Below are 26,138 nucleotides of genomic sequence, written 5' to 3' on the forward strand. Positions count from 1 at the left end.
ACATGTACTTCGCTGGCCCCTTCCAGGGAAAAACATCCTTTGTAGTGGTGTACTCCAACACCAAATGACTGGAGGTAACCCTGGAATGGTTTCATTTCTATGGCCGTGGCCATCTGGGTACTACGTAGGCTGTTCATGACCCACGGGCTTCCTGACACCCTCGTCTCAGAAAACAGAACTGCATTCACGTCAGAGGAGGTCCAGACTTTCACAGTGCAAAATGCCACCCGCCACATCTGCTTGCCACCGGTCCACCCAGCCACAAACAGCAAAGCAGAGCGCACAGTGCAGAGCACCAAAGATACCCAAGACCACCGAGAGCCAGTGTGGTGTAGCGATTAAGAGCAGTAGACTCGTGATCTGGGGAACCGGGTTCGTGTCTCCGCTCCTCCACATGCAGCTGCTGGGTGACCTTGGACTAGTCACACTTCTTTGAAGTCTCGCAGCCCCACTCACCTCACAGAGTGTTTGTTGTGGGGGAGGAAGGGAAAGGAGAACGTTAGCCGCTGTGAGACTCCTTCGGGTAGTGATAAAGCGGGATATCAAATCCAAACTCCTCTTCATCTTCTTCTTCTCTGCTGCATGACGCAAGGGGGCTGGGAGTACCACCTCAGCACATTCCTTCTAGCTCAGCACAGTAACCCCAGCACAACAACCGGCCAGAGCCCAACAGAACGATTAAAGGCCGGCGCCTCACAACAAGACTTGACCACCTTCACCCCAACAGAGCTCGGGACAAGGCAGCGGTGGGGGGAAGCATGGACCCCCAGACCCAGTGTACACAAAGAATTTCAGGGCAGGCCCAGCATGGGTAACTGCAACAGTCACCAGGGCGACTTGCCCCATGTATTATGAGGTGCTAACGGGGGGGGGGGCAATGCTGCCACTGCCACTGTGATGAGCTACAGCGACCGTTCCTGGAAGAAAACCGGGAGGAGGGCCGGACAGAAGGGTCCCAAGGGGGCAGCTGGGCGGTGAGGCCCATAGAGCAGGAGGAGTGGGCAGGGGAGGCAGAACCACTATGCACAGAGATGACCCCCGAGGCCGAGTGGCCACAGGAATCGGAGTTGCGACTGAGTGGGCCGTCTGTGCCAGACCAAATGGCCCTGAGCATCCAGCAGCCCCAGAACATGAGCCAGAACCAGAACCCCTGACCGAGAAACACCCCAGGCATCAACTTAGACGTAGGCAGCCAGTGTACATGGAGGACTATGAATGCAAACCTCCTGTATGTACTGAGCTGGGATCCTAGAACAAAATGCAGGTAGGATCCAGAAGGCAGCAACCTGATGGGCCTGTAGGAACAGTCCATTCAGGCTCTAGGAGGGGACTTGAATCAGCCAATTACGTGGGACCCATTGTATAAATAATGTATATATAGCCAGAGGTTTGGGGAAAATTCATTCACTGTATACTAGGAGCTGAAATAAAGAGCATGAAATCAATACTCCGAGTATATTTCACCCTTGGGGGGGGGAGCTCAAGCAGTGGGGAGATTGCAAGGCCTGCCGGGGCAGTTGGTTGCTGGGATGGACAGCATAGTCTGGGGTGTAAAAGGTAAAGGGAGCCCTGACTGTTAGGTCCAGTTGTGGCCAACTCTGGGGTTGCAACGCTCATCTCGCTTTATTGGCTGAGGGAGCCGGCGTACAGCTTCCGGGTCATGTGGCCAGCATGACTAAGCCGCTTCTGGCGAACCAGAGCAGCACACGGAAACGCCGTTTACCTTCCCGCCGGAGCGGTACCTATTTATCTACTTGACTTTTACATGCTTTCGAGCTGCTAGGTTGGCAGGAGCAGGGACCGAGCAACGGGAGCTCACCCCGTCGTGGGGGTTCGAACCACCAAACTTCTGATCGGCTCTGTGGTTTACAGTGCCACCTGCGTCCCTCAGTCTGGGGTGTAAAGGTAAAGGCAAAATCCCTCACAACTCCACCAGAGGGCCAGGGCCTCTCTCTGATTGGCTACCCTACAAGAGAGGAATGGACGGAAAATAAAGAGGGCCATTTCTGAGGGGATTTTTAGAAAGGGCTGGATTTGAGATGGGAGAGAGGGATGATCGAGAGAAGATGGGGATGAGGAGAGGGAGGGAGGGAGGGAGAAGTGGCTCTGATCTGAGTGGATCATCCGCTCTGAGGAGAATATCTATGGAGCCAGAGGAAGGAGCCTCACAGCTGAGATGGGGAGACCATGTTGAGGGTCCGAAGGGAGTATTCAGATGGGAGTGAAGCTGGAGGGAGAAGCTGTGGGAAGACTCTCTTCTTCTGGGGTCTCCTTCCAGTCAGGAGGAGAGAGATCTTCTAGGAAAAGGAGATTCCCAAGTCCGTGGCAAGGGCTGAGAGGATCCCCTGGGCCTGGCATACAAAGGAAAATACCTCAGGAGTGGGATTGCTAAGAGAGAGGGGAAGCGAGGAAAAGTGGCCCCTCGCTGTGAAGGAAGCTGGGCTGTGTCAAAAGTACCTCACAGAAAGACCTCTCATAACTAAGTGAGGGGATGAGAGAGAAGCCGCAGAAACAGAGTTCAGCCTTTCACCACCTATTCTGGAAACCTGAACATCTCCCTGAAGTGCAGCAACTGAATTGGAGGGAAGCTGTGCCTGCAGAACCGTGTTTAATCCTGAGACCTTCAGGTCAACCATCTGCTTTCCCGTGTGTGAGAGGACCTTTTCTGGCGCCGGATGAATTCTACCTGCTTTTGGGCGGGACGGGCGTGTCTGCTGATTGGGCAGGCGACTGTGGACTGCGGGAAGCTCGGCTGCCTATTGGCTGGGAGGGCGAGGAGGCGGCTGCTTCCGCTGATCCGGCAGTTGAGAGGCAGCTTGGGCCAAGGCGCGCCGAAATAGCCCGAGAGATGCGGCCACTCCTCCGTCCGGCCTGCGTCTCCGCTGGCAGGCTGCCCTGAGGAAGGCGAGCTGCTCCTCCTCCTCCTCCTCCTCCGGGCTCGCCTTCAAGGCCACGACTGCGCCAAGATGGGGCTGCAGGCCAAGGCAGGGAGGCGCTCAAGGCCCAGCCAAGAGAGGAGAGCCGGGCAGGGGCCTCGCCAGGGGGGCAGCTGGCCCTCTACAACCATCGCAAATAACAGAAACTAATGGAAATCTGCCTGGCTACAGGCGGGGGTGGACTCGGAATTGCAAGGGTTAAAGGGATCTGAGCTGCCTTCCTAGAGAGGCCAGGAAGCAAGGGGGGCAGGTCCTCCAGAGCCAAGGCCCCTCCCTCCCCCAGTCCCTTCCTGCTTTGGCGTCTCTCCTGCAAGGGCTGCCTCGCTGTCCCTCCTGGGATCTGGTGAGTCTCCTCTCTGGGATCTGGTGGGGGTCCCAGGGCTGCAGCAGGGGAGGATTCCTTGGGGGGCCTGATCTGCTCCTGCAGAGGGGGACCCCAAGTCAGGGAGGAGAGGGTCCTGCCAGGGAGGGGCCAGGTCTGCCACGCTCTCCTTCCTGCAGATCAGAGGATCCCAAACTCATTTGGCCTTTCGCCCCCCCTTCAGAAAAACAATGACTCCCACGAAACCTCCTTTAAACAAAGGAGTCCCTAGAACTTTGACTCTCTGTGACGTCTCTCAGCATCAGTGCACAACAGAGGGAACATGTGCAAATGGTTTTCCAAAGCTGGACGAGGAGGTGGACTAGACACCCCACCCCACCCCAAAAAAAAACCACGGGAAGGAAGGAAGAAAAGTTGGGAAAGAGAGGCCAGGAATAAAGAGAGGGATCCCAGCCCAGAGTCTGGCTGCTGCATTGGGGACCAGTTTCCCAGTCGTCTCCCAGGGCAGCTCCCCACGGAGGTCACTGCAGCAATCCCCTCGCACCCAGAGCAGGGCATCCCAGGACCACATCCTCTCTGTCCCAAAGGGATTGTTGCTGGCAAAGCAGCCGGAAATGGGCGCTGCTCCTCACTGAGCCTCCAGGGACCTGGGCATCAATGGCTGTGCGTGTGTTCAGCCGTCTAAGAGAATAACAATAATAAATTAGCTGCCTAAATTTCAAAGGAGATGTATTTGGCCCCACCCACTTGGCCCTCAGGGGGTTGACTAGATACATACCTGGCCCTCAGAGCAAAGAAAAAGGGACCCCACCCCAGGAGTCTGTCTTGAGAGCGGCAGAGAGTGCAAGAAAAGGAGACAGAAGCAGGGGGAAATGTGCCCAGAAGTGGGGGTGGGGGGAGAACAACTCCTGAGGACCCCCAGGTGAGGACCCCCACTAGAGCCAAGCATCCATTTTTCAAATGACTCCCTTGTCAGTCAGTTCTGATTTCATGCATTGACTGGAAGGCAGGAGCAACCAGGCTGATTCATCTCCCAGAAATCCCTTCAGTTGCCTCCACATTTTGCATTCCTCCTTCTCTTTCTTTTCAAAAAGGTATCTCATGGTTTGGGCTCTGGTACCGTCCAGTCCTGATTCCTGGCAAGACTCACCCATGCTTGTTCAGGGATCTTGTTTCTTCTCCTGACCTACAAATTCTGTAACAGAACAATGTATTTGCTTTCTAGGATTTGCTAGAGCTTCTCATTAAGACAGACAAAACTTGGCAGAAGATCAAAGGGTGCCCAGAGGGGACAAACCTAGAAAGGGAGTGAAGGTGGGTGATCTTCTCTAACACAGGTGCTGGCAGTGGGTTTTCCTCCTTCTTGTTCTTCTGCATTCCAAGTCCTGCTGACAGGTTATGAAAGAGGTTAAAATGGAGAACCATGAAAAAGGAGCCAGGTTTCCTTGAGGTCTGAGGCTGGTGAGGGTGGACAGACTCTTGCTTTGAGGACGATCTCATGTCTCCTGACCAAACTGCAGTCTGTGCAGATATGGAGTCTATGAATGAGGAAGCTAACAAGAACCCAGAGCTGAAGAGCTCTGAGCTGAGGGAGCCACTCCAGGCAGCAGTGCAGACAGCCAAAGAGCAAGATACCCAGTGCGTTGTGAAGAGGACTCCCCTGTGTGAGTGCCTGAGGGCCCTGCTCCCGCCGCTCACCACCTGGCCCAGGGCAGGGCCTCCCTAGGATAGTTGCTGTTACTGCTGGAGGGGCACAGAGTGTTTTTAAAAATGTTTTAAAAAATTTCTTTTGAATTTTTTGTATGGGGGGAGGTGGGATGGATGTTTGGTTGGGCTTCGGAATTTGTTTGATTTTGATGTTTTTTGTAATTTTTACAGTTTTTTTTGTTTGTATTGTTTTATTGTTGTTTTTTTTAAAGTGTTATTTTGTTCTTAAGGGGAGGGGTCAGGGCTGCCGGGGAGTGGGTCCCAGCCCACAAAATGGCTGGGGCATGTTCCATGGGGGGGGGGGATGCACTGGGGCAACTGATCTCAGTGATCACGGGTAGGAGGAGGAGTTACGCTAAGACCAGACCATGTTGTTACAGAGGAGGCAGGTTTAGTTGTTGTTTGAGGACTATTCCTGCCTCCGGGTCTGGTCCTGACCGGATGGATACTAGAATCAGCAAGGGATAACCACATGACCTGAAAGTGTTGCTGTGCAATGCCAGGTCAATGATTCATAAGACCACTGCCATCCATGACTTGATCATGGATGGAGGACTTGACCTGGCATGTGTAACAGAGACTTTTTTTTATAAGATATTTATTAAAGTTTCAAAAGTAAAAAAGAGGTTACAATAATAATAGTAAAAAAAAGAAAGAAAAAAAAGAGTAAAAAAAGAAGAGAATACAAAATACAAAAAAGTAAAAACAATTTAAAACAAATTAATCTTTCCATATCTTGTCTTTCATTCACTTGTTTCCCTGACCTCCTCACACCTCCCCTTTTTGTATTCCAGTTCAGTAAGTTAATTCAGCAAATCCTTTCCCTCTTTGTTTTTATCTTAGTCCTTTGTCTTAATATGTAATAACTGTATATTCTCATCTGTTAGCAGTCCATTTTTACATACTCCTTGTAACATTGCTACTAAAAACCCCTTAGCTTCATCCCGACATCATTCTAACATTCATTAATTTTACAGTATTTCTGTAAATAGTCTTTAAATTTCTTCCAATCTTCTTCCACCGACTCTTCTCCCTGGTCTCGGATTCTGCCAGTCATTTCCGCCAGTTCCATATAGTCCATCACCTTCATCTGCCATTCTTACCGGGTGGGTAGATCTTGTGTCTTCCAGTACTTTGCAATAAGAATTCTTGCTGCTGTTGTGGCATACATAAAGAAAATTCTATCCTTCTTTGGCACCAATTGGCCGACTATGCCCAGGAGAAAGGCCTCTGGTTTCTTCAAGAAGGTATATTTGAATACCTTTTTCATTTCATTATAGATCATCTCCCAGAAAGCCTTAATCCTTGGGCACGTCCACCAAAGGTGAAAAAATGTACCTTCAGTTTCTTTACATTTCCAACATTTATTATCGGGCAAATGATAGATTTTTGCAAGCTTGACTGGGGTCATGTACCAGCTGTATATCATTTTCATAATATTCTCTCTTAAGGCATTACATGCCGTAAACTTCATACCTGTGATCCATAACTGTTCCCAGTCAGCCATCATAATGTTATGTCCAACATCTTGTGCCTGTGTAACAGAGACTTGGTTGGATGAAGCAGATGGGCCTGTTCTTGCTGCTGCTTGTCCACCAGGCTTCTCTTATGCACAGCAACCCAGGTCATGTGGGCGGGGAGGGGGAGTTGCAGTGATTTTTAGGAAGTCATTAGTTTGCACCAGGCGTCCTATTGGGAAGACCCAGTTCTCTGAGTGCATGTTCTGGAAGTTGGGCAATAGGGGCAGTACAGGATTCCTTTTGGTGTACCGACCTCCCCGCTGCACCAAGGATTCCCTGCCGGAGCTGCTTCAGGTCGTGGCGGATGTTCTCCTGGAGACACCTAGATTGGTCTGTCTAGGGGATTTTAACATCCATGCCGACACGACCTTACAAGAGGCCACTCGGGACTTCGTGGAAAGCATGGCCTCCATGGGGCTGTCCCTGAATAAGTCTGGCCCAACCCATAGTTGCGGACATGCCTTGGACCTGGTGTTTACCTCTATGGATGTTGGTGATCTGACACTAAGTAAAAGCGAAACGAAAGAAGTGCCATGGTCAGATCACTTCCTGGTGCAACTGGACTTCTCTGCGACCCATCCCCTCTGCAGGGAGGTGGGACCAATTCGGATGGTCCGCCCCCACCACTTAATGGATCCAAATGGTTTCCAGAGAGTGGTAGGGATGTTTTATCCCATGTTGATGGCCTTTCAGCTGATTCTTGGTGGCCCACTGGAATGTGGAGTTAACCAGGGCTATTGACTGTTTGGCTCTGAAGCGCCCTCTCCGATTGCATGGAGCCCAGACAGCCCCGTGGTTTTCCACGGATCTGAGGGCAATGAAACAATTGTTGAGACGGCTAGAGCGCCGGTGGCGGATAACCCATTCTGAAGCTGACTGGATACTGGTTAAAGCTCAATGTCGAGCCTACCAAGTGGCGGTAGCGACGGCGAAGAAGAATTTCTTCACCGCCTCTATTGCACCTGCAGAAAACAGCAGCAGGAGACTTTTTCAGGTGGTTCACAATTTAGCGGAACCACCTGCAACATCGGGGCCCAGTACGGGCCACATGATCTCCTGCAATGATTTTGCAAAGTTTTTTGCAGATAAAATCGCTCAGATTCGGGAAGAAGTAGACGCCACCGTGGGAGCAGGGCCGGGGCGGGAGAGTGCTAGAGTTCTGTCTAGTCAAGTTGTGTGGGATCAATTCCAATCTGTTACCTCCGAGGATGTGGACAGGCTGCTTGGACGAGTGAAACCAACCACCTGTCTCCTTGATCCTTGCCCATCCTGGCTTATAAAAGCTGGCCCGGAAGGGCTGGGCGATGGGCTTCCTGGGGTGGTGAATGCTTCCCTCCGTGAAGGAGCCTTCCCAGACCCACTGAAAGAGGCAGTTATTAAACCGCTTCTTAAAAAACCATCTTTAGATGCAGCCACGATGGCCAACTATCGCCCAGTCTCATACCTTCCATTCTTGGGCAAGGTGATTGAGCGAGTGGTTGCTGAACAACTCCAGGCACACCTGGAAGAAGCGGACCATTTGGATTCCTTCCAGTCGGGATTCAGGCCTCATCATAGGACTGAAACTGCCTTGGTCGCACTGGTTGATGATCTCCGGCGGGCTAGGGACAAAGGTGAGAGCTGTTTCCTAGTTCTGCTGGATCTCTCAGCGGCGTTTGATACCATCGACCATAACATCCTTCTGGACCGTCTTGAGGGGCTGGGAGCTGGGGGCACTGTCATACAGTGCTTCCGCTCCTTCCTCCTGGGCTGTGTTCAGAGAGTGGTGTTGGGGGATGAGTGTTCAGACCCCTGGGCTCTCACATGTGGGGTGCCTCAGGGTTCTGTCCTCTCCCCCATGCTTTTCAGCATCTCTATGAAGCCGCTGGGAGAGATCATAAGGAGGTTTGGGCTGGGTGTTCATCAGTATGCGGATGATAACCAGCTCTAACTCTCTTTTAAATCAGAACCAGTGAAGGCGGTGAAGGTCCTGTGTGAATGTCTGGAGGTGGTTGGAGGATGGATGGCGGCTAACAGATTGAGATTGAATCCTGACAAGACAGAAGTACTGTTTTTGGGGGACAGGAGGCGGGCAGGTGTGGAGGATTCCCTGGTCCTGAATGGGGTAACTGTGCCCCTGAAGGACCAGGTGCGCAGCCTGGGAGTCATTTTGGACTCTCAGCTGTCCATGGAGGCACAGGTTAAATCTGTATCCAGGGCAGCTGTGTACCAGCTCCATCTGGTACGTAGGCTGAGACCCTATCTGTCTGCGGACTTTCTCGCCAGAGTGGTGCATGCTCTGGTTATCTCGCGCTTGGACTACTGCAATGCGCTGTACATGGGGCTACCTTTGAAGGTGACCCGGAAACTACAACTAATCCAGAATGCGGCAGCTAAACTGGTAACTGGGAGTGGCCGCCGAGACCATATAACACTGGTCTTGAAAGACCTACATTGGCTCCCAGTACGTTTCCGAGCACAATTCAAAGTGTTGGTGCTGACCTTTAAAGCCCTAAATGGCCTCGGTCCAGTATATCTGAAGGTGCGTCTCCACCCCCATCGTTCTACCCGGACACTGAAGTCCAGCACTGAGGGCCTTCTGGCGATTCCCTCCCTGCGAGAAGCCAAGTTACAGGGAACCAGGCAGAGGGCCTTCTCGGTCTTGGCGCCCTCCCTGTGGAACGCCCTCCCACCAGATGTCAAAGAGAACAACAACTATCAGACTTTTAGAAGACATCTGAAGGCAGTCCTGTTCAGGGAAACTTTTAATGTTTGATGTATTATGGTATTTTAATATTTTTTTGGAAGCCGCCCAGAGTGGCTGGGGAGGCCCAGCCAGATGGGCGGGGTATAAATAATAAATTATTATTATTATTATTATTATTATCATCATCATCATCAAAGGGTTCCTTCCGATCTCTCAGAGGCTTCCTGAGAGCACAGATGGATGAGCAAGACCCAGCTGGCCCTGAAGCAGGAAGAGGCCATGCCAACCAAACTGGGAGCAGTGGGGGATTCTGGGAAAACTCTGTGCTGAAGATCCTGGGTGAGGAGGACACCCTCCACTCAGAGGTGCAGAGCCAACTGTTGAGGCAGTTCTGCTGCCAGGAGGCCAAAGGACCCCGAGAGGCTTGCAGCCGACTCTACCACCTTGACCGTCAGTGGCTGAAGCCAGAAAGGCACACGAAAGCTGAGATGCTGGACCTGGTGATCTTGGAGCAGTTCCTGGCTGTCCTTCCACTGGAGATGGAGAGCTGGGTGAGGGACTGTGGAGCGGAGACCAGTTCGCAGGCGGTGGCCCTGGCCGAAGGTTTCCTCCTGAGTCAGGCAGAGGAGAGGAAGCAGGCAGAGAGAAAGCAGGTGAGAGAGACTTTCCTCTGGATACTACCTTGACCAGAGCCAGGGCCTTTTCGGATGTGGCTGCGTCCTGGTGGAACGCTCTCTCACAAGAGACCAGGGCACTGCGGGATTTGACATGTGCCAGGCCTTTGTTCAGGGTTCAGTCTGATTCTTTTCTTTCAGTACAAGAATAAGCACTAAAGAGGCTTCCTAGCCCGCTCACACCTCCTTTATAAGACCAGTGGTAACAGTAGTTGGCCCTAGCGAATATTAACCACTCTCAATTTTACCAGTGGACTGCCGTCTATCCAGATTTTAATTTGTTTTGAACTAATTTTAAGAAGTATTTTAATTAATCGATTGCCTATTCTTATGTTCTTTGTATACTGTGTTAGATTTATGATGTTAGCCGCCGAAAGATTGGCTCCGACCAGGGAGGGTGGAGTACAAATTAAAAATTATTATTATTATTATTAGTGGCTCGAAAGAGGATGGAGAACATCCCATAATGCTCTACTGATGGCCCATCCTTTTTCTGGGAAGGCATCCATGGAATGAGATCTCACACCATTAAAGTTTTTTACTTTTCCATTTTCTTTCAGCTATTTCTTGTCATTCATTTTCTGTTTTGAATCCTTGTTGCTCTTTCAGGAAAAGGATCGTTTTGAGGAAATGGACATGGATTCCTGTGAGGCAGAGAGGCCTCTGTTGGACACCAGAGAGAGGCCACTGGGTAAGGAGGAAGGTGGTTTTTCTCTGTTTGGAGGCATTCGGAACCAAGGGTCCAGAGGAGGGGAGATATATTTTTGCATAACTAACATATGAAATGGGCACAAACGTCCAACTGCACTCAGCAGGTAAGGCTTTCTGAAAGGCCTATCTGTAGTTAGAGATGCCCTGTTTCACCTGTGAGAGAAGCAGGCCCTCCTGGCATCCTGCTTACGTTTTTTCTTTTGCAGGAGACAGAATGATGCCGGCAAAACCTCCTGGTCCATCTTTTCATGGGGGCAGAAGGGAAGCAGCGGCTGTGGGACCAGATCAGGTCAGAGGAAGCAGCCTTGTGGGGACAGAGGCCGAGGGATGGAGCAATGTCATGGACTGGTTGGGCACAGAGGAATGGTGGGAGGAAGCAGCCGGGGAACCAGGAAGGGAAGATTGCTCAGAGCGCAAGGAGTGAAGGTGGAGGAAGGATGAGCGGTCAGAGGGAGACGCCTGGGAAGAGGAGGTGTCAGAAGCTGAAGGGGCAACAGAGCTTAGTGAGCTGGGAGACTCTGGCAGAATGCAGTCCAGAATCGGAGGCAGAAGAGGAAGGAGGCGAGTGGGAGGAGGGAGGTTGAGAGTCAGAGCTGAGTCAGGAGAAGGAGGAGCCACCGGGGGATCCCTCTCCTTCTACCAGAAGCCACCCTCCCTGCTTGTCTCTCAGAGCCAGGAGACGTCTGACAATGGAGAAGCAAAGACAGGCTGCACACTGGCGCACTGTTGGATCACTTGCCAGAAACCCCAGAGAGAGGGGACTTGGAAAGCTGTGGGGAGCTAGGGGCCTTCTCTTTTGGCAGCTGATTTCATGGAGGAAGACTCTGTCATGGAATTCTACTCAGTATTGATCCAGGCAGAACTCCAATGTATAGTTACCAGAGTGAAAATGTATTTTATTTTATTTTTTATAAGATATTTATTCCAAATTTAAAAATACAAAAAAAGAAAAAGCCATACAAAATAGAGTAAACATATAACAAAAAACAGACAATAAGAAAAACTCAACAAAAAATATAAAAGTACATTGCAATAAAATAAAACAAAAATCAAATTAAACCTTTACCTAGCCTTTTTTTCTTTTACTTATTTCCTTGACCTCCTCTCACCTCCCTGCTTTGTATTCTAGTTTAAATCGTATTTCCAGCAAATCCTTCTAACCTTCTTTTCATTTACTTATTTTAACATTCAATAGTATAATTAGTACTCCTCTATCCCATCAGTTTCTATACTTCATTTTTATTTAATCCGTTATATCATATCTGCCAAAACGACCTAATAATCTTTTTCCAACCTCTTTCTAACATTCTTTTATGTTACAATATTTTTGAAGATATGATTTAAATTTTTTCCAATCTTCTTCCATCGACCCTTCTCCCTGGTCTCGAATTCTGCCGGTCATCTCAGCCAGTTCCATATAGTCCATCACTTTCATCTGCCATTCTTCTCAGGTGGGCAATTCTTGTGTCTTCCAGTATTTCCCAATAAGTATTCTTGCTGCTGCTGTCGCATACATGAAAAAAGTTCTATCTTCCCTTTGCACCAATTGGCCAGCCATGCCCAAGAGGAAGGCGTCTGGTTTCTTTAGAAAAGTATATTTCAATACCTTTTTTAATTCATTATATATCATTTCCCAGAAGGCCTTGATCTTTGGGCACGTCCACCAAAGGTGAAAGAAAGTACCTTCATTTTCTTTACATTTCCAACATTTGTTATCGGGCGTATGATAAATTTTGGCTAGCTTGACTGGGGTTAAATACCACCTATAAATCATTTTCATTATATTTTCTCTTAAAGCATTACAAGCCGTAAATTTCATACCTGTAGTCCATAACCGTTCCCAGTCAGCAAACATAATATTATGTCCAAAATCTTGTGCCCATTTGATCATAGCAGATTTAACCGTTTCATCCTGTGTATTCCATTTCAGCAGCAAATTATACATTCTTGACAGGTTCTTAATTTTAGGCTCTAACAATTCAGTTTCCAATTTGGATTTTTCATCCTGGAAACCAATCTTTTTATCTAGGTTAAAAGCCTCCCTTATTTGATAATAATGAAGCCAGTCTCGAACTTTAGTTTTTAGTTTGTCAAAACTCTGCAACTTTAGTTTATCTCCAACTTGTTCTAGAATTTCACAGTATTTTGGCCAGTTTGTCTCCATATTAATTTTTTTCAAAGCCTTAGCCTCCATTGGTGACAGCCACCTTGGTGTTTTACTTTCCAACAAATCCTTATATCTCACCCAAACATTAAACAATGCTTTCCTGACAATATGGTTCTTAAAGGCCTTATGCGCTTTAACCTTGTCGTACCATAAATATGCATGCCATCCAAACACATTATCAAAACCTTCTAGGTCCAAAATGTCCGTATTTTCAAGAAGTAGCCAGTCTTTCAGCCAGCAAAATGCGGCTGATTCATAATAAAGTTTGAGATCTGGCAGGGCAAATCCACCTCTTTCCTTTGCGTCTGTTAATATTTTAAATTTTATTCTAGGCTTTTTGCCCTGCCAGATAAATTTAGAAATATCTCTTTGCCACCTCTTGAAGCAGTCCATTTTGTCCACAATTTGCAATGTTTGAAACAAAAACAACATTCTAGGCAATACATTCATCTTTATCGCAGCAATTCGGCCCAACAATGATAACCTCAATTTTGACCATATTTCCAAATCCTTCTTTACTTCTACCCAACATTTTTCATAGTTGTCTTTGAACAAATTCACATTTTTAGCAGTCATATGCACCCCTAAATATTTCACTTTATTAACTAATGTTAATCCTGTCTCCTTCTGAAACCTCTCTTTTCCAATCTCTGTAAGATTTTTCTCTAATACCTTAGTTTTCATCTTATTCAATTTAAAACCTGCTACTTGACCAAATTCTTGAATTAATTGCAATACTCTTTTTGTACTGGATTCTGGCTCCTGTAGTGTCAAAACTAAGTCATCAGCAAAAGCTTTCAGTTTGTACTGTTTAGCTCCGAGTTGTATACCTTTAACCAATTGGTCTTTCCTAATCATATTGAGCAAAACCTCCAGGACCGATATAAAAAGCAATGGGGAGATTGGGCAACCCTGTCTTGTTCCTTTCTCTATCTTAAATTCTTCTGTAACTACATTATTTACAATCAGCTTAGCTTTTTGTTCTGAATAAATTGCACCTATACCGTTTTCAAAACTTTGGCCTACCCCCACCCCCTGCAGATTTTTCTTCATAAAATTCCAAGAAATATTGTCAAAGGCTTTCTCCGCGTCCACAAATATTAGAACTGCTTTAGTATTAATATTAACTTGCAATTTTTCTAAGATATTAATGATATTCCTCGTATTATCTGACAGATGTATCCCTGGGAGAAAGCCCGCTTGATCTTTATGAATTTCTTTCACCAATACATTTTTTAATCTTTTAGCCATAATTTCCGCAAAAATTTTGTAATCCACATTAAGTAGGGATATGGGACGGTAGTTCTTCAACTGTGTCTTTTCCACTTCTGTTTTCGGTATAAGTGTAATGTATGCTTCTTTCCACAACTCGGGTGCTTTTCCTCCCCGTAGTATTTCATTGCAGACTTCTTTCAAAGGTTGCATTAACCATTCTTTCAGAGATTTATAGTACTTTGCAGTTAAACCATCTGGCCCTGGAGATTTGCCCAATTTCATATTCTGAATGGCTCCTTCCACTTCTTGGTCAGATATTATAGAGTTTAATATTGATTTGCTCTCTTGAGATACTTTTTGTAATCCATTAATTTTCAAGAACCGATCAATGTCTAATTCTTTCTGAGTCTCCTGCGTATATAGCTGTTTAAAATAGTTCTGAAAGCACTTTCGAATCTCTCCAGGATTCTGTATATTCTTCCCTTCTACTACCAAGTTCGTAATCGTATTCAGCTTTTGTCTTTTTTTCATTTGCCAAGCCAATAATTTCCCACACTTATTTGCCGATTCAAATGTCTTTTGTTTCATCTGTTTAATCTTCCATTCTATTTCCTGATTCATCAGTTTCATATATTGCACTTGGTATAACTTTATCTCTTTTAAGATCTCCTGTGAGTTCGGTTTCGCCCTCAGTCTTTTTTCTCCATCCTTAATTTTCTCCAAAATTTTTTCTCTCTTCTCATTTTGGTGTCTTTTCCTAATTGCATTTTGTTGTTTCAAAAATCCTCTCATCACCGCTTTACTAGCATCCCAAATCACTCTTTTCTCGGTCGTAGTGTTCATATTTATCTCAAAATAGTCTCTCAAATTTTTCTGGGCCTTTTTGATAATTTCCTCATTCCTAAGCAAGGAGTCATTCATCCTCCATCTAAAAGCTCCAATTGGCGTTAGTATCATTTCCATCTTTACTGGATTATGATCAGAGCAAATTTTCGGACAAATTACCGCTTTTTTTATCTTAGGGGCCAGTCCCCTGGTTATCCAGATTTGGTCTATTCTTGTCCATGTCATTTTTGCTTCAGAGAAGAAGGTTCCTTCTCTTTCCAAGGGGTTCTTTATTCTCCAAATGTCCACAAGGTCCATTTTGTCAGTCATTTCAAAAAATGTCTTTGGTAGTCTTCCATCTTTCGTCACCGTTTGTCTTTGGGCTTTATCCATGTTTGTAGACACTACTCCATTCATATCTCCCATCAAAATAATGTTGTAATCCAAATAATCCAATAGGATTTCATGCAGTTTTTAAAAAAATTCTGATTTTCCCTCATTTGGTGCATAGACACCTAATATCAAAAACTTCTGACCGTGAAGCTGAATTTCAATTGCTATATATCTTCCTTGATCATCTTTAAATAAAAAATTTGGTGACAGGCTTTCCTTTGCGTAGAGTACTACTCCTCTTTTTTTCACATTATCCGATGAAATAAATTCTTCTCCCAATCTTTTATTTATCAAAATTTTCCAGTGTAGCCTTGTCACATGCGTCTCTTGTAAGCAAATCAAGTCCAAATGCTCTTTTTTTAATGTATGAAATGTTGGATTGATTTATTGGTTTGGCGTGACCCCTGCTAATTGATTTACGATCCACAATTAGCTCTTTATGCCCGGCGCGCTTCCTCCGAGCTGCGCCACTCAGCTCCGTCTCCAGTAGCTCTCCAGTCACGCCTCAGCAGAGTTGAACACAGCGGTGAAAACTGTCACGTAAGCTTCACTTAGCTTCAGACAAACACAGACAGAGACCAGGTTTGTCTAATATCAGTCCTTTATTCCGACTTTCCCCAGGAATCTCCTGGGCTCACCGCAGCCATGACTAAAAACTGCGACCTCTTCCCTCAGAGACCAGAGAGGAACAGAACGTAACTCCTCCCAAACTCCTCCCAGCTTCTAAAACTGACGTCAGAATGCTGAGGCATCATGGGAACAACTTAACCTGTTAAGTTCCAAACCCAACACCCCCTCTTGCCGAACCATTCTGACAAGACCTTTTTGAGTTCAACACCTTTCCCTTTGCCTTGTGCCCCTTCCCGGCATCTTTCCAGGCACCTGTTGAACCCCTTCAACACTCCCAGAATCACACTGTGCGACACTTTTCCACGCACTTGTGACCTGATACCCTACTGACCCATTTGGGCCAGCAGTTGTGTCTTTTCCGTCAGATCCTTCCCCCTCTGACTTGACACCCTGTTTGTGAGCTTTCTCCATTACGCTAACCGGAGATGAAGCCTCACACCTGGACACTCCTTTCACAACCTTTGGAGATGCCCAGACCTGCCCTGAACCCTGATCTTGGACCTGGTCCCCATCACCGGGTTCTGAACCCTGATCCTGGACCTGGTCCCCATCACCGGGATCAGCCTCTGCCTCCCTTTCCTCCTCAGAATCAGACAGACATTCTGAGAGAAAAATCAGGACTATCCCTGAGTCTTGAACACTCATCCTGTTCACAGAACTCAGCCTGCTTACTGACCAGCAGCTTGGTTTGATCACCCTCTGGGTATGCAAACTTCCACCCATTGGTTGCAGGATCATATCCACAGAAGATCATTTCCTGAACCTTTGGACCACCTGCCTCAAAGAGCTCAAAGGGCTCTTTGGCTACCCTCCCAAACCCGGGAAAACCATGTACCTGTGCACCCTTGCATGCCCTGCACCCTAGGGACCTCCCACATTTCCGGAGTTTGTACCCTTTTGTGCACCTGTGCAGCTTTTGCACATGACTGGGAACCTTAGCACACTGCACCTGTGCTTTTCCAGCATTCCCACCACCCTCCAGAGGTGACTCCAGAACAAAGAGATTGTTCTGCCCCCTTTTCACGTTGGCCACTTGTTTCCCCCCAACGTAGACCTCTAGCTCCTCCTGTAAAGGAGAAAAAAAACATGTTAGCCACAGCAGAAACCGACTTTCTCATTCCGTCTGCTAACATCACAGTTGTGTCCTGTTGAAAACAGCCCTGCAGTTCCGCACTTCGCCAGCAGGCTCGCTTAGCAGGTGCTGACCAACAGCAGTATCCAACACCCAGCGTGTCACCGTGTCCTGGCTGGAGTTGTTCTTCACAGTTGCCATAGAAGCAGTGATAAGAAAACAACCCTCCCCAGCGTCTGACCCACGTCTTTCCCTTGCGTTCCCACGCTGGCCTCCTCTCCGAGACTGGTTCCCATGAGAACTCAGCTGGTTGACCTTGGGACCTTCCTGCCCAGCTGTCTCCACTCCCCATGGGCAGCAACGACGAACTCCAGTGGAAAAACACTGCCCGGGGCTCCTCCCAGCCGGCCTGGCCCTCTCCTTCTTCCGGAAAAGCACTCTTTGCCAGCTCCGCCCCCTCTGGCCTGGCTCCCACTGCGGCTTTCTGGGAACCTGCTTTGTTGACATTCCACTCCAGCACGCACAGTGGACAAGCCTTTACACTTGCCTTTGGAATCCTTCGCCCCCCCGATCTGCTCACTAGCACTCCTTGAGGCTAAAACATCAGGAACAGGGGCACCAGCCATCTCCAGGCTTTTCTCAATACTTCTCCAGGGCTCTGGCCTCCTGCTGAAGCTTCACAGCACATCCCAGGCAGCCCTTGCTGACTTTACGCCCTTGCCCAACTTCTTAGAGTGAGCCTTTGAAACTCAATGTCCTCCAAGACCTGGCTGCCTGCCATTGTCTTCCGTTCTCCCAAGGGGCCCCAAGCTGTACTCACAGATTACAAGCTCCTCCGGCACCCATCCGTGGGGAAACGATTTTCCAGCTGCTCTTCAGCTCCCAGCACTCAGCTCTCAGCACAGGCAAACCTCTGTGTCTTTCAGCTGCTCTGAGCTCCGCAGCTCTCCTTTGCCTCTTAACACCAGGCAAAAATCTCACCGCCTCCTGCCTCAGCTCCAAACGCATTCCGGCACTTCAAAGCGTTCCTGTGACAGTTTTTACGATCGGTGATTAAGCACCCATAACCTGTTGGATTGATTTATTGGTTTGGCGTGACCCCTGCTAATTGATTTACGATCCACAATTAGCTCTTTATGCCCGGCGCGCTTCCTCCGAGCTGCGCCACTCAGCTCCGTCTCCAGTAGCTCTCCAGTCACGCCTCAGCAGAGTTGAACACAGCGGTGAAAACTGTCACGTAAGCTTCACTTAGCTTCAGACAAACACAGACAGAGACCAGGTTTGTCTAATATCAGTCCTTTATTCCGACTTTCCCCAGGAATCTCCTGGGCTCACCGCAGCCATGACTAAAAACTGCGACCTCTTCCCTCAGAGACCAGAGAGGAACAGAACGTAACTCCTCCCAAACTCCTCCCAGCTTCTAAAACTGACGTCAGAATGCTGAGGCATCATGGGAACAACTTAACCTGTTAAGTTCCAAACCCAACATGAAATACTCTCCCCCTTTTTGCCGACGAATTTAAGCCATTAATGTTCCAACTTAATACTTGCAGTGTCATTTTGTACTTACTCTCCTTCTCCTCCAACAGCCCCAAGAAGTTTGTCTATATCTGTCGGTGGCGTTGGTTTCACTTTTTTTTGCAGACTCTTATCCGGTACAGCAGAGTGAAAATGTAAAGACGTTGCAGGATTCCCCAAAATAGACCAGAGGCAATTGTATTTCATCCAGCAGAGCTTTATTGCTACTGAAGACAAATGAGCATAATGGTCCCAAATCCAAAACATTCAGGATTGGCCCTGTCCATAAGAAATCCAGTTGCAGCAGACTTAACTGAAACTTACCACAAGTTATAATGTCTAAACCTTAACACTCAGCTTATTATGTACAGAACACCAGAAGGAAGAGAGAGAGAGAGAGAGAGAGACCCAGGCTCCTTCTGGCCTCTTCTTATAGTCAGCATGACCTTGACAGAAGACATAACAGAACCACTTTAACCCAGCTGTACTCAGGCTGCGATGCCTGGGTCCTTGTGCCAAAGGCCAAGCTCAGAAAGGGTGGCCCTAGGTCCCAAAAGATGATTTTCTGTGGGTATGAGCCAGGGACCAAGGGGTGGAGATTTGCCTATCCAACAGGCAATCAGTCCAGGATTCTGCTCAGCAGCAGTGCTGAGTTCTGTGAGTAGAATGGATGGACACGCATACATGGGAACCCTGATGTTCTTTCAGAGAGTCTGCAAGACTCTGCTGATGAGGAAGAGGTAGAGGTTGAACCTGCTGCTGAGGCACAGAGTCCTGACCCAGAGCAGGTAGAGGGAAGAACTTCTCCTAAAGCTGTGAAGCTTGAACAGAGAAGTGCTCCTTCTTCACCCACAGGTTCAGCTGAGAAGTCTAAATGGCGCAGTAAGTCAGAGGGGGAGCTCTCTGAGGCCAAAGACATTCTAGCTGGTCCTAGTGGGTCTGAGGGGGTACCTGAAACTGGGTTGAGACGTTCAGCTCGCACAACGAAAGGTAAACCTCCTGACAGGTTTGCAGTCAGAAGTGTGTGGGTTGGCATGGCACAGTGTGAACCCGAGAGTTTTGAGGGTGTTCAGAAACTGCCTCAGGAAGAAGCCAGGAAATGGCATGAGGCAATGCAGAAGGAGATGAGCTCAATGGAGTCTCTAGGTGTGTTCTCCCTCACAACGTTGCCAGTGGGGAAACAGGCCGTGAGCAGCCGCTGGGTTTACCGTCTTAAACCCACAGCAACAGGGTAACCACAGTACAAGGCTAGGCTAGTAGCCAGAGGGTTCACGCAACAAAAGGGGCTGCATTATACTGAGGTATATGCTCCTACTTCCAAAAGTGAAACTCTGCACATGCTCTTAGCGATTGCTGCACAAAGAGGTTTTCAGGTGTATCACTTTGATGTGGATGTGGCCTATTTGAACTCAGACCTCCAGGAGGATCTGTACATGCTTCCTCCTCCAGCGTTTGAGGGCAATGAGCCAAATGCTGTATGGAAGCTTCACAAGTCCATTTATGGCTTAAAGCAATCGGCCAGAAATTGAAACTTGTACCTGAATGAAGCCTTAGAGAAGCTAGGTTTCAGGAAGAGTCTTGCTGACAGCTGCCTGTACCTTAAAGGGTCAGGAGTCACAGGAAATGTTGTTGATCTTTGTTGATGACATCACTCACATCTCAGGGGCAAACAAACAGGTGCAGAAGTTTGCCAAAGAGCTTGGGAAACAGTTTCAGCTCAAGAACCTGGGTGCAGTAAGGATCTACTTAGGTGTTCAGATAGACAGGACTGAAGATGGAAGCTTCTTGCTCAGTCAGAAAGGCAAGATTGAGCAGGGGTTAGGGCACCTATGGAGACGAGCTACATGAAAGACAGTCGGCTAGCAGAACGCATTGAGTGCGAGAACGCTGAGCTCTTCCAGTCAGCTCTGGGTAGTCTGTTGTATCTGTCCCAATGGAGCAGGCCGGACACTGCTTTTGTTACCAATCTGCTCAGTAGGGAAGCATCAAAGCCCAGTGTAAATGCCTGGCATGGTATCAAGCAGGTGCTGCGTTACCTGCAGGATACCAAGGACTTCAGTCTCAAGCTGTCAGCTGCAGGTGAGACGGCGCTTACTTGCTGGGCAGATAGCGACGGGGCGAATCTGGATGACAGGAAGTCCGTATCTGGGATGGTAATAAAGTTTGGGGAATCTCTAGTTGGGTGGAAGTCCTGGAAGCAAAGTCTCATTGCGCTGTCCTCTACTGAGGCTGAGTTCATTGCACTGTCGGAATTGTGCAGGGAACTGGAGTTCTATAGATGCCTGGTGCAAGAGATCTATGGGGATTGTTGCCTGCCCATCACTGTTTGGGAAGACAATCAACCCTGTCTGAAGCTGGCAGAATCTGGGCAGTTGAAGGCCAGAACCAAGCATGTAGACATACGTTTCCAGAATGCATGTCAAAGTGTCAATCCTATTGAAAGCAATTCTATCGAAACAACACAGCAATTAAGAGGAAGGAAAGAACAGAGCATTGTGTAGCAGATCATATTTCTGCTGTCTCAGAAGAGGACATTTCCTTTTTCTTTTAGGGTCCAGTGTGCTTTGAAGATGTCGCTGTTTGTTTCACGGACGAGGAGTGGGCATTGCTGGATCCTGACCAGAGAGCTCTGCATAAGGACGTCATGGAGGAGAATCGTGGGATCGTGGCCTCTCTTGGTAAGGCTCCCTGTGGGATCGTCCTATCTGCCTGGAAATTCAAAAAATACCTCTATGTAACAAACCTCATACATTTCCACATAGCTCAACAGCGCCCAATACAACACCTGGGAACCTAACACCCCCACAATAAACCTTGAACAGCAAATTCCAGTTTTTTCTGTGAACCATCTTCCTCCAGTTCTGCCTTTTTATACCACGGTTGGGTGTCTGAACTGCCCAGGCATCTTAAATGTCAGCTTCAGTGTTGGTATCTGAAGAAGTGAGCATGCAACGAAAGCTCATACTAATAACAAACTCAGTTGGTCTCTAAGGTGCTACTGGAAGGAATTTTTTTTATTTAGCTTCAGAGTTGTGCGGAAAGATAAGTAGCTTCTGTCAAGTTTTCTGTTTTTGTTTTTGCTGCTGTCAGTCTTGGGTTGACCAGAGAGACGACTGACATTGGAGATGGAGGGGATGCCATGACTGGGCCAAACAAAATCCATCCCAGAGAAGAGCCAGGCTTATTGAATCTCAGGTAGTAGTAGTAGCAGTGATAATAATAATAATAGTAATAATAATTTTTATTTATACTCTGCCCACCTGGCTGGGTTGCCCCAGCTGCTCTGGGCGGCTTCGAACACTTACATAAACCAGAAGCATTCATCATAACAATCTGTCCCCATATAAAAAGTACATTAACTTTAAAATGAACAACTTACACTAGTGGCCAAAATTGTGGAAACCTTTTGGAGAAAGTGTATTTCAGAGCTTTGATACCTCATAACACCACTTTTTTCGGAGTAATAGCATAAAACTATATATCAATGGAAAAATAATTTAATGAAGAATGTAATGATTTTCTTCTGTCATGCAGGCACAGTTTCTCCATTCTTCGATCATCACTTGCTGTTGTGCACCTTTCCCTGCCTTTACCAGTCTGATTTTGGAGTGACTGAGTCTCTTATACCTCTTCAAAAATATAGACCAGCTTTGCTTAAGTTTCCACCAATCTTTCTTCTAATTTCTTCATACCTGTAGCCTTGTTCACTTAATAGTACGATTTTATATCTCTTTCTGGGTAACTACTCAACTCTTTGTACCATTTTTTAATTTTATTAAGTTTTACAAACTCACCAAATGAAAGAACCAAGAAACCAACCAAATTGATAGCAATCACATAATACACTGACAAACGTCAACCTAAGCAAGTTGTGCTTCCCTTTTCTGGTCATATGTCTATAACCTTTGATAGAATACAGATAATTGAACAAACTTTGTTGCACTACATTCTTGATTAAATTATCTTTCCATTGCTATATAATATTATGGTATTACAGTCATACCTCGGGTTACAGTCACTTTAGGTTGCGTGTTTTAGGGTTGCGCACTGAGCCGAACCTGAAAGTACCGGAATGGTTTACTTCCAGGTTTCAGTGCTCGGACATGCACAGAACCACCAAATTACGACCCACGCATGCGCAGATGCAACACTGCAGGTTGCGAACGCTGCGCATTGCGAACATGTCTCCCACACGGATCATGTTTGCAACCCTAGCATCCACTGTACTCCAAAAGAAGTGGTGTTATGAGCCATCAGAAATCTGAAATGCCCTTTTTTGTAAAAGGCTTTCACAATTTTACCACTACAGTATATCAAAGAAAGCAACATTCAACAACCCATCAGAATCTAATAATAAATATGTTGGTTAATGACAAAGAACAAAGTTAATGAACACACACGCAACTCCCTTTAGTTCTTCTTCATTTGTTCCTGAGGCTCTAATCCCTTTTTGTCTCCATTGCAGATTGTGATGAATTGCAGATCGAGAACAAGGCTGAACAAGACAAAATCGCCAGAGAGGAGAAGCCATGGAAAAATTTGGAGTATGGAGAGAGCTGCAGTCAGTGTGTGGAATGTGGAAAGAGCTTCAGGGAGAGCTCCAGTCTCACTTCCCATCAGAGAATTCATACAGGGGAGAAACCCTATCAGTGTGTGGAATGTGGAAAGAGCTTCAGTCAGAGCTCCAGTCTCGCTTCCCATCAGAGAATTCATACAGGGGAGAAACCCTATCAGTGTGGGGAATGTGAAAAGAGCTTCAGTCAGAGCTCCAGTCTCACTTCCCATCAGAGAATTCATACAGGGGAGAAACCCTATCAGTGTGGGGAATGTGGAAAGAGCTTCAGGAAGAGCTCCCATCTCACTTCCCATCAGAGAATTCATACAGGGGAGAAACCCTATCAGTGTGGGGAATGTGGAAAGAGCTTCAGGAAGAGCTCCCATCTCACTTACCATCAGAGAATTCATACAGGAGAGAAACCCTATCAGTGTGTGGAATGTGGAAAGTGTTTCAGTCACTGTTCCAATCTCACTTCCCATCAAAGAATTCATACAGGGGAGAAACCCTATCAGTGTGGGGAATGTGGGAAGAGCTTCAGGGAGAGCTCTGGTCTCACTAAGCATCAGATAATTCATACAGGAGAGAAATCCTATCAGTGTGGGGAATGTGGAAAGAGCTTCAGTAGAAGCTCCCATCTCACTTCCCATCAGAGAATTCATACAGGAGAGAAATCCTATCAGTGTGGGGAATGTGGAAAGAGCTTCAGTCACAGCTCTGATGTCACTAAGCATCAGAGAATTCATACAGGGGAGAAACCCTATCAGTGTGAGGAATGTGGAAAGAGCTTCAGTCAGAGCTCCCATCTCACTTCCCATCAAAGAATTCATACAGGGGATAAACCCTTCATTCTATAGCTTTAGGAGCCAGGCTAATACGCACCTTTTTAACCAGGCCTTTGGCTGATTGACATCTAAGGCCCTTTTAAAATGTGGTGGGGAGTTGAGTTACTGATGTGTATTTTGTGTTTTTATGTTGTGTTTTTATGTTGTAATCGTCCTGAGACATGTGGGAACAGGAGTCAGCAACTAGAGGCCAAGGGGCTTTTGCCCCCCCAATAGTATATTTGAGGGGCCACCCCCCCGCCCAGTTGATAGGCATTGCCATTCCAATGGCCTGCATGCATCATGTGATTGTGCAAGGCGGGCCTTACCTGGCCCCTCCCACCAATATTTTATTCAAGTCAGCACCATTGGGTTGAGTGGTATGCTAATTAAATATAGACATGAATCGCCTTCCTTTGCACATGTTCCAGCTTGTCAATATCCTTATTCATTATCATTTTTAATATTTATGTGCCTTTCATCTGAAGATTTCACAACAGAAACATACAGGATAAAAGCATGACTTTCTCAAAAACAAGAAAAGCCAGAGAAATCTCTCCTCCCCGGCAGCAAAAAGAAAACCAATGAGCGCATTCAAGCCTTGCCCCCTGATCATGTAAAGCGTTCCCTCCCAACTTCTGCTTTTTCAGTCTGAACATGCAGTATAACCTTTCCCCTGATTTATGGTAAGAAGGAAGAAAAAGGAACTTCGGCCCTTACGCTCCTACGTGGCCATCTGCTATACCGGGACATTTTGCGGTTAGCATCTTCCTGTTTGAGCTACTCGGGACCCTGTCTGGACAGGGGGGAAAGTGCCAGCACAGCAGATTTATTGCTTCCCCCTTATGTTCGCGAGACATTAAGAAGAACAAGGGAAGGGAACTGGGGTAGAGTTCATTTCGGATTCTTCCGATCTAAGCAATTTGCTATAAGCTTTTGCAGAAGCCGTCATGTTTCAAGCATGGATTATATAAAAATCATTATAAGGATATATGGTTATATGGCTAACTGATTCTATGAAAAGCATAAGGGTAAAATTCCTCCAGGTGGTCCTGCTTCACCCTAACCTCAATAAAACAATCCACAAACAGGCTAAAATCTGACAAACCAGCAGCGCATTGGGGCTGCCAGAGCATATCAACACCCTCATCCCTACCCCAACTTACCAGTGATGTTAATAACATTAGCAACATTGCTTATGGACCCTATATCCAACATAGGCGTCACAAAGACGGTTGGAGGATGGATGGCAGCCAACAGATTGAGGTTGAATCCAGACAAGACAGAAGTACTGTTTTTGGGGGACAGGGAGCAGGCTGGTGTGGAGGACTCCCTGGTCCTGAATGGGGTAACTGTGCCCCTGAAGGACCAGGTACACAGCCTGGGAGTCATTTTGGACTCTCAGCTGTCCATGGAGGCACAGGTCAAATCTGTGTCCAGGGCAGCTGTTTACCAGCTCCATCTGGTACGTAGGCTGAGACCCTATCTGCCTGCGGACTGTCTTGCCAGAGTGGTGCATGCTCTAGTTATCTCCCGCTTGGTCTACTGCAATGCACTCTACGTGGGGCTGCCTGTGAAGGTGACCCGGAAACTACAACTAATCCAGAATGCGGCAGCTAGACTGGTGACTGGGAGCGGCTGCCGAGACCATATAACACCGGTCTTGAAAGACCTACATTGGCTCCCAGTACGTTTTCGAAGACAATTTAAAGTGTTGGTGCTGACCTTTAAATCCCTAAACTGCCTCGGTCTAGTTTATCTGAAGGAGCGTCTCCACCTCCATCGTTCTGCCCGGACACTGAGATCCAGCTCCAAGGGCCTTCTGGCGGTTCCCTCACTGCGAGAAGCCAAGTTATAGGGAACCAGGCAGAGGGCCTTCTTGGTAGTGGCGCCCGCCCTGTGGAACGCCCTCCCACCAAATGTCAAAGAGAAGAACAACTACCAGACTTTTAGAAAACATCTGAAGGCAGCCCTGTTTAGGGAAGCTTTTAATGTTTAATGCATTATGATATTTTAATATTTTGTTGGAAGTCGCCCAGAGTGGCTGGGGAAGCCCAGCCAGATGGGCGGGGTATAAATAAAAAAAATATTATTATTATTATTAAGACACTTAACACCGTTTCACTGACCACTCCCTATCGCAAATGACAGGGAGGATGGCCTGACCTTGAACAAAGAACTCCATGCCATCTGAGACCTAGGACCAACTGGCTAAATGCCAGATGGCCCATGATACCCCAAATAAACACCTATATGACTACATAGGGGATACTTTCTGCAACCTACCCCCCACTCTTTAACCCAAATCTAATTCTAACCCCCGTGCTTCCCTACCCACCACACTCTAGATCAGCACAATTTCACTGGTTTGATAAACAATACA

At 47.2% G+C, this 26,138-nt stretch overlaps 3 protein-coding genes across 3 annotated transcripts in view; all 3 read left to right on the forward strand.

Moving 5' to 3' along the window:
* The window catches only part of LOC308475117 (uncharacterized protein), a 120,929-nt gene that overhangs the window by 51,800 nt on the left and 42,991 nt on the right, over positions 1-26,138 (forward strand). The gene's annotated exons all lie outside the window — the stretch shown is intronic.
* LOC308475218 (uncharacterized protein) overlaps positions 2,947-26,138 on the forward strand; it is a 172,343-nt gene continuing 149,151 nt past the window's right edge. Inside the window, exon 1 of the mRNA XM_081002229.1 lies at positions 2,947-3,186. The gene's annotated coding sequence lies outside the window, so the exon portion shown is untranslated. The remainder of the gene's footprint in view (positions 3,187-26,138) is intronic.
* On the forward strand, positions 10,461-24,746 carry LOC308475238 (uncharacterized protein). Its single transcript, XM_081002267.1, has 4 exons — positions 10,461-10,536; positions 10,763-10,845; positions 20,928-21,054; positions 22,842-24,746. Exons 1-4 carry the CDS (start codon positions 10,476-10,478, stop codon positions 23,786-23,788), a joined length of 1,218 nt encoding a protein of 405 aa, XP_080858393.1. The 5' UTR covers positions 10,461-10,475; the 3' UTR covers positions 23,789-24,746.

This window comes from Podarcis pityusensis (genome assembly GCF_964106645.2).
Source record: "Podarcis pityusensis genome assembly, chromosome: 4".
NCBI classification, from domain to species: domain Eukaryota; kingdom Metazoa; phylum Chordata; class Lepidosauria; order Squamata; family Lacertidae; genus Podarcis; species Podarcis pityusensis.

What these genes read in the sequence shown, in the direction of transcription:
- LOC308475238 (XM_081002267.1), top strand. Translation starts at nt 10,476, where the DNA reads ATGGACATGGATTCCTGTGAGGCAGAGAGGCCTCTGTTGGACACCAGA. An exon ending in CACCAGAGAGAGGCCACTGG is followed by an intron (nt 10,537 to 10,762) that starts GTAAGGAGGAAG and finishes TTTCTTTTGCAG; the next exon opens with GAGACAGAATGATGCCGGCA. An exon ending in TGGGATCGTGGCCTCTCTTG is followed by an intron (nt 21,055 to 22,841) that starts GTAAGGCTCCCT and finishes TCTCCATTGCAG; the next exon opens with ATTGTGATGAATTGCAGATC.